The sequence below is a fragment of the Acanthamoeba castellanii genome, assembly GCF_000313135.1.
Source record: "Acanthamoeba castellanii str. Neff unplaced genomic scaffold scf7180000084733, whole genome shotgun sequence".
NCBI classification, from domain to species: domain Eukaryota; phylum Discosea; order Longamoebia; family Acanthamoebidae; genus Acanthamoeba; species Acanthamoeba castellanii.
The window spans coordinates 96547-102909 of NW_004457260.1; the positions used below are offsets into that span (position 1 = coordinate 96547).

Consider the following 6363-nt stretch of genomic DNA (forward strand, 5'->3'; position numbering starts at 1 on the left):
AGTACTTCGATTATATCAAGGATCATCTCTACGACAGCGTCGACGTGCGATTCATCGAGATCGAAGATCTGCGCACCTGGAAGCACTACGAGAGCATCGAGATCATCCGCAACTCGCCGTGGTGGATTCCCGCCACGCCGTGGCTCGCCAACGTGCCCCAGGGCTACAGCGACCTCTACAATCCCATCGTCATGCACAAGCTTCTGTGGCTGCGCGATCTCTCTGTGCTCAACCCGTTCAAGACCAAGTACTTCGTGTGGCTCGACTCGGGCGGCATCTGCACGCCCCGCATCAACCCCGACTATGGCATGTCCATTCCCGACTTCAAGACCAAAGTCAAGTGCGTACCACGCCGTGTGCGTGTGCGTGTGCGTGTGCGTGTGCGTGTGCGTGTGCGTGTGCGTGTGCGTGTGCGTGTGCGTGCGTGTGCGTGTGCGTGTGCGTGCTTGTGACTACTAGATAGCGACGTTAGCCTAATGGAGTGGTATTTGTTACAGGCACTACTTGGACCGATTCTTCATGGCGGTTACGCCCTACGCGATGAGCCACGAGCTCCACGGCTGCTACCGCGAGGCCATGCAGAAGCTCACCTTTGACCAACCGCCCTGCTTCATCACCAAGGGTACAGCACTGCCGTTTGCGTTCAACAAGTTAGCTGTTGGTTTTGCTGTGATCTGCCATTCTCACTTACGTCCACACACACACACACACACCACACACCACACCACCACACACGACACACAGGTTGGACGATGGGTGGGCAAAGGAAGTCCCTCGAGAAGGTGTCCGCCCTCTACGAGTACATCTTGAACAAGACGCTCGACCTTGGTACTACCAGCCATCTCCTTGGGCTTGGGCGAGGTGTTGTGTTGCTCCGGCTCCAAGGGCCGGCCTCTCATCTATTTCTACTTCTTCTGTGTCGGTTCACAACAGGCTGTTTGGGCACAGAGGAGACGCTCCTCACCATGGCCTACTACCGCCGGCCCGATCTCTTCCACGTCCACCACAACCTCGAGGACCGATCCCTCCCCTTCGGCCCCGGCGGTGACGTGTGCCACGTCATCTGGCCTGGCATGCCTCCCCAGGTGAGACCTCGCCCCACCCCACCACTCTATCATAGACGTTGTGGTTCCTGTCATGATGTCTGACGACTTCGTGTGTGCGCCACCATCAGGGTCCTCCGGAGACACTCGCAGAGAAGTTTGAGTTGGTTTCGTAGGCCCAGACCTCCTTCCATAAAATGCACAGGCGAAGTTCGTCAAGGTGATGATCGACGTCGGCTCTTGTACGCGCTGCGAAGAGGGCTGCGTTTTCTTTCTTTCTTTTTCGCCATGGACGATGTGGCCGCAACCGTTGGTTCTTTGCTGGGCCGTGAAGCAAAAGCAAACCAACAACATGGCGAGCGCACAACAAAACGAGACTGAGCGCCCTTCTGGTGTGTGGAAGGGCAACAGCGCCCCCATCGACCTTGCCGCACACCTCAAGGTAGCGTTATATTCCGCACAAGCAGATTCTCATGTTCTTCTGCTTCTTCTTCAGCGTATCAACGAGGCGCCGGTCCTGGTGGAGGGCAAGCGGCGCGTATTGGAGTGGCTCCTCCCCGACGAACTCCTTCGCTCCTCCACCGGTGGCACCCTGTACAGCACCCCGGCGTCGAGGGAGAGGTGGTGGGCCTCGACTTCAACCCGGCCCTCGTGGTGGCCGCCTGGGAGGCCCTCCCCGGCTTCCAGGTTCGACACACGACACACAACACACGACACACGACACACGACACACAACTCTTTCCTATTTAGGACGCGGTAGGGAGCGACAAGGAGAAGCTGTCGGTCGAGGAGGGGAACGTGACGGCGATGCAGTTCCCCGATCAGTCGTTCGACGGCGCCTACTTGACCCTAGTCATGCAGCACCTGACGGATCAAGATCGACGCCGTCTCGCACATGCAAGGCGACTCGGAGGACATGGACCCGGGCTTCGTGAAGGCCAAGGCGCTCATGGAGATGACCATCAGCAAGGGCATTCTCGAGCCGCCGAGGACCTGCTCGAGCTCCTCAGACCGCCAACGCCGCTGGCGACTACTTCCGCACCAACCAGCGCTTTTTCTTCTTGGGACAGCGTGGTGATGGAAAAGAAAACAGAGCTGATGTTCTTTCTTTCAGCAAAATGTTGGTTAGTAATTGAAGTTTACACCTAGAGGCCAACAACACGGCATCAAGATGACAGACGCGGTGGTCATCGACAACGGCTCAGACACTTGCAAGGCTGGCATGGCCGGCGAGGAAGCCCCCAGCGCCGTGTTCCCCTCGATCGTCGGTCGCCCGCGCCGCACTGGTGTGGTGGTTGGCATGGGCCAGAAGGACGCGTACGTCGGCGAGGAGGCCCCGCCTGGTCCCAAAGCCAACCGGGAGAAGATGACGCAGATCATGTTCGAGACCTTCGCGGTCCCGGGCCATGTACGTCCGTGCAGGCCGTGCTCTCACTCTACGCCTCGGGCCGTGGCACCGGCATCGTGCTTGAGTCCGGTGCGGGTGTCACCCACGTAGTGCCTGTCTTCGAGGGCTACGCGCTGCCCCACGCCATCCACCGCCTCGACCTCGCTGGGCGCGATCTGACCGACCACCTCGCCCAGCTCCTTGCCGAGAGGGGCTCGGCTGCGATCACCGCAACCGCTGCCGCTGCCGAGCGCGAGATCGTGCGCGACATCAAAGAGAAGCTGTGCTATGTCGCCCTCGACTTCGAGCAGGAGATGATGCGCCCCAACGTTTCGAAGCCGTACCAGCTGCCCGACGGCCGGGTCATCACCATCGGCAACGAGCGATTCCGCGCGCCCGAAGACCTGTTCCAGCCCTCGTTCCTGGGCTTGAAGTCGGCCGGCATCCACGAGGCCACCTACAACGCGATCATGAAGTGCGATGTCGACATCAGGAAGGTGTTCTACGGCAACGTGGTCCTGTCGGGCGGCACCACGCTGTTCTCCGGCCTCGCCGAGCGCATGCACAAGGAGCTCTCGGCCCTGGCGCCGGAAACGGCCACTATCAAGGTCATCGCCCCACCCGAGCGCAAGTACTCTGCGTGGATTGGTGGCTCGATCCTGGCCTCGCTCTCCGCCTTCCAGGAGATGTGGATCTCCCGAGAGGAGTACGATGAGTCTGGTCCCTTGATTGTTCATCGCAAGTGCTTTTGAAAGGAGAGACGCTCTTGTACATAGTAGATCATTGATGGTCCTCCGTCCTTTCACAGCCGCCACCAAGCGATTCTGCTCTCCGAACCTGGCCGAAGTGGCGGCTTTCGTAGCTTGCTGGTGCCGCTTGACCTGTAAATCTTTCTTTAGCACCATGAGGTGTCAGAAGAAACAACAAAGGAGAGGGTGGTATAGTGATAACACGCACCTTCGCGCGTCATTTTGCTGCTTGAGTCCCCTGCAGCTTTTCATTGCCTTCCATCACTTGTCACAGTAGCCTTTTACCCAGTCCATCCACCACCTCTCAGTTGCTTGGCGCCTTACCAGACTACTGATCAATGTGAGTTAGCCATTGGCTGTGCAGGTGAAAGTGGGTACAGAGTCATAAGTGTGTACAGAGTCTGAGTGAGCTTGTTCTTGTGTGCTGTGAGGTTCGCCAGCTGTGCCTTCAGCTCCTCCACCTCTGCTTGTGCTTCTTCAGTCCTTCATTGACCTTGAACTCATGATCAATCTGACCAATCACTGCTGTGGTGTTGATCACCTTGTTGAGTGCTGTGCCAGTGTTAGCTTTTGCAGTGATATTGATACCTTTACCAGATAGATGAGGTCCTTCTCTCTGTCAGGATGAGGCATGAGCATGAGCATGTGCAGTACTGTCAGAACCTTGTCAAAGTAGAATGTGCACCCTCCATGCAGATGGCAAGGTGGCCAATGCAGAGAGCAAAGAGGGAGGACATCCTCTTGCCCCTAGAGATCACCAAGCAGGATTGCAGCATCACAAGTGTTGGGCAAACCACATGGTTGCATATTTCTGATGATCAGCTGCAGCACTACTTGTAAGATGTTGTACCACATAGTAGCGGTGTTGTGTGCTTCACCATCACCTTTCTCTATTTGTCCAGCGCATGGATCACTCGGGCCATAGGGACCGTAGTCCAGGGCAGGGACGCCCTCGAAGAAAAAGGAGATAGCCGACCGTGGGGCTCGAACCCACGACCACAAGATTAAGAGTCTTGCGCTCTACCGACTGAGCTAGGACGGCTTCGTTGCTATGCACCAGCCATCTAGCGACATAGAACGTCCGAGAAGTGCGCAGCCAAGCGATGGTTATTTGTTCACTGAACAGGGTTGTAAATTATTCTGGTGGCATTCTGGAGGGGCAATGTGGGCGGTGATGCACCAACCTGGGAAGAAAAGAGGCTGGAGAGCAGCAGCAATGAGTGGGGTTGGTGCTACTGTTGATGGGTTTCATCGAACTGAAACAAAACAAAACACAAAAAGCCACAAAAAATGTCAGAAAATGGTCGAAAATCAAAAAAATCAGAAACCCTCCTAAAAAGACCAAAAACAATGAAAAACTAAAAAAACCCCAAAAGCCCATAACGCAACCACCACCCTTTTGCGCCGAAGTGGGTATCCCACTTTTGCTTGTACCCTCCTTTTTGGCTTTTTCCTTTGCGCCTCATACAATTTCAGACAAAAGAGCACCAGCACAGAATCAGATTTTAGTTTATTTGGAGAATAAATGGAGCACGCGGAGGAGCACTCGGTGTGGTTGCGCCTGCCCGTGGAGGTGGTGCTGGAGGTGTTCCGCTGGCTTGGTCCGGAGTCGCTCCTGCGCGCCGAGGCCGCCTGCAGCCAGTGGCGCGCCATCACCGGCCCCGGCTCCCCCCACGGCACCGCCCTCTGGCGCTCCGTACCCCCATCCACCCTCCTCTTGCGTGTGCCGTGCGTGTCGTTGTGTGTCGCTGTGTGAGATGTGCGGCTGATGCCACCTGTCAACCAAGTGGTACGAGCAACACTTTGGCGGACCTATGCCGGCGGAGATGAAGGCCTTGACGAAGCTCCAGCCCAAGCCCGAGGCCTCGTGGCGCACCTGGTGCCTCTCCTGTCTCCGCACCCGGCGCCGGCTCGCCGGCCGCGCCCGACGCCGATGCCTGCTGGAGTGGATCCTCGCCTGCGGCCACCACGCCGCGCTGCGCCGACTCGTGGCCCCAGCCTCCCCCGATCGTGGGGTCGTGACCCGGCTGCTGGCCGGCGGCTGGGCCGAGCCCGGCGAGCGTCGCACGCTGCCGCTGATGCTGGCGGTGCTGAAGGGCCGCGACCCACGCACGATCGAGCTGGTGGTCGAGCTCGGCGTCGAGGTCGAATGGTGCGTGGTGCTCAAGGCGGCGCGCGCGGGCGCGGGCGAGGCCCTGTTTCGGGCCATGGCGCGGCGCGAGGAGCTGATGTGGTTCGAGCCATCGGTGGGCGGCGCGCTGGAGCAAGCGTTCAGCCGTAGCGGCGGGAGCATGGAGGCCGCCTTCCACGCTGCCTGTGCGTCCTCCCTCGCAGCGGGCCGCACGCGCATGTGACCAACGACACACACGACACACACGACACACACGACACGACACATGACACATGACACACGACACACACATGCATGCATGCGGCAGGTGAGGGGAATCAAGGGGAGCTGGTGTTGTACCTCCTCGGGCAATGCGCAGACGACAACCGAAGACGCGAAGTGGTGGCCTCGCCCTACAAGGGGCGCATCGGTACGCCGAAGGCACACACACGTCGCGTGCGGCGGACTGGGACACACACGACACACACACACACACACACACACACACACACACACACGACACACACACACACCACACAGTCGGTGATTATGATGATTTTGATGTCGCAGCGTTCGAGAGGGCGTGCGTCTACGGTTGGACGAGCGCCTTCCATGCCCTGCTGCCGCTGCTGAGCCCGGCCGACCTGCGCAGGCCCTCGGCGCTGGACGGGTGGTCGCCCCTGATGCTGGCCCTGCGCTGTGGGGACGTCGAGATGGCCCGAACGCTGCTCGACCTGGGCGTGCCGCCCGACCTCGACGAGGGCTGCTCGTCCAGCCCACTCGACGTCGCCTGCCGCAGTGTTCGCCCCCCCCCCCATCAACCCCCCCCTCTTACTATGATGTTTACACACCGTGTGCGTGTGCGTGTGCGTGTGCGTGTGCGTGTGCGTGTGCGTGTGCGTGTGCGTGTGCGTGTGCGTGTGCGTGTGCGTGTGCGTGTGCGTGTGCGCAGTCACAAAGTCCCAACAAGATCGCGCTGGTGATGTTGCTTCTTGACTACGGCGCCGACGTGGACGAACCGGACTTGCTGGAGACGGTGTGTGGCTCCAGGTCGCGCCTGGCCGACGAGGCCGC

At 59.1% G+C, this 6363-nt stretch overlaps 4 protein-coding genes across 4 annotated transcripts in view; all 4 read left to right on the plus strand.

The window, feature by feature from the left end:
• Positions 1-191: 191 nt before the first annotated feature.
• ACA1_388160 (uncharacterized protein) lies at positions 192-1219 on the plus strand (the record flags this gene model as incomplete). Its single annotated transcript, XM_004333121.1, has 5 exons — positions 192-340; positions 498-622; positions 745-828; positions 934-1085; positions 1175-1219. 5 exons carry the CDS (start codon positions 192-194, stop codon positions 1217-1219), a joined length of 555 nt encoding a protein of 184 aa, XP_004333169.1.
• A 176-nt stretch (positions 1220-1395) lies between these two features.
• ACA1_388170 (uncharacterized protein) lies at positions 1396-2121 on the plus strand (the record flags this gene model as incomplete). The annotated part of the gene is made up of 5 exons (XM_004333122.1): positions 1396-1485; positions 1540-1581; positions 1644-1730; positions 1794-1895; positions 1921-2121. The coding sequence occupies 5 exons, from the start codon at positions 1396-1398 to the stop codon at positions 2119-2121; spliced, it is 522 nt and encodes a 173-aa protein (XP_004333170.1).
• A 93-nt stretch (positions 2122-2214) lies between these two features.
• ACA1_388180 (actin-1, putative) lies at positions 2215-3182 on the plus strand (the record flags this gene model as incomplete). The annotated part of the gene is given in 2 exon segments (XM_004333123.1): positions 2215-2451; positions 2466-3182. 2 exon segments carry the CDS (start codon positions 2215-2217, stop codon positions 3180-3182), a joined length of 954 nt encoding a protein of 317 aa, XP_004333171.1.
• Positions 3183-4704: 1522 nt separating this feature from the next.
• The window catches only part of ACA1_388190 (F-box domain containing protein), a gene marked incomplete at both ends in the record, with an annotated part of 2900 nt that continues 1241 nt past the window's right edge, over positions 4705-6363 (plus strand). The window contains 5 exons of the mRNA XM_004333124.1: positions 4705-4875; positions 4967-5495; positions 5669-5719; positions 5860-6089; positions 6242-6325. Of these exons, the coding sequence (XP_004333172.1) occupies positions 4705-4875; positions 4967-5495; positions 5669-5719; positions 5860-6089; positions 6242-6325 (1065 nt within the window). The remainder of the gene's footprint in view (positions 4876-4966; positions 5496-5668; positions 5720-5859; positions 6090-6241; positions 6326-6363) is intronic.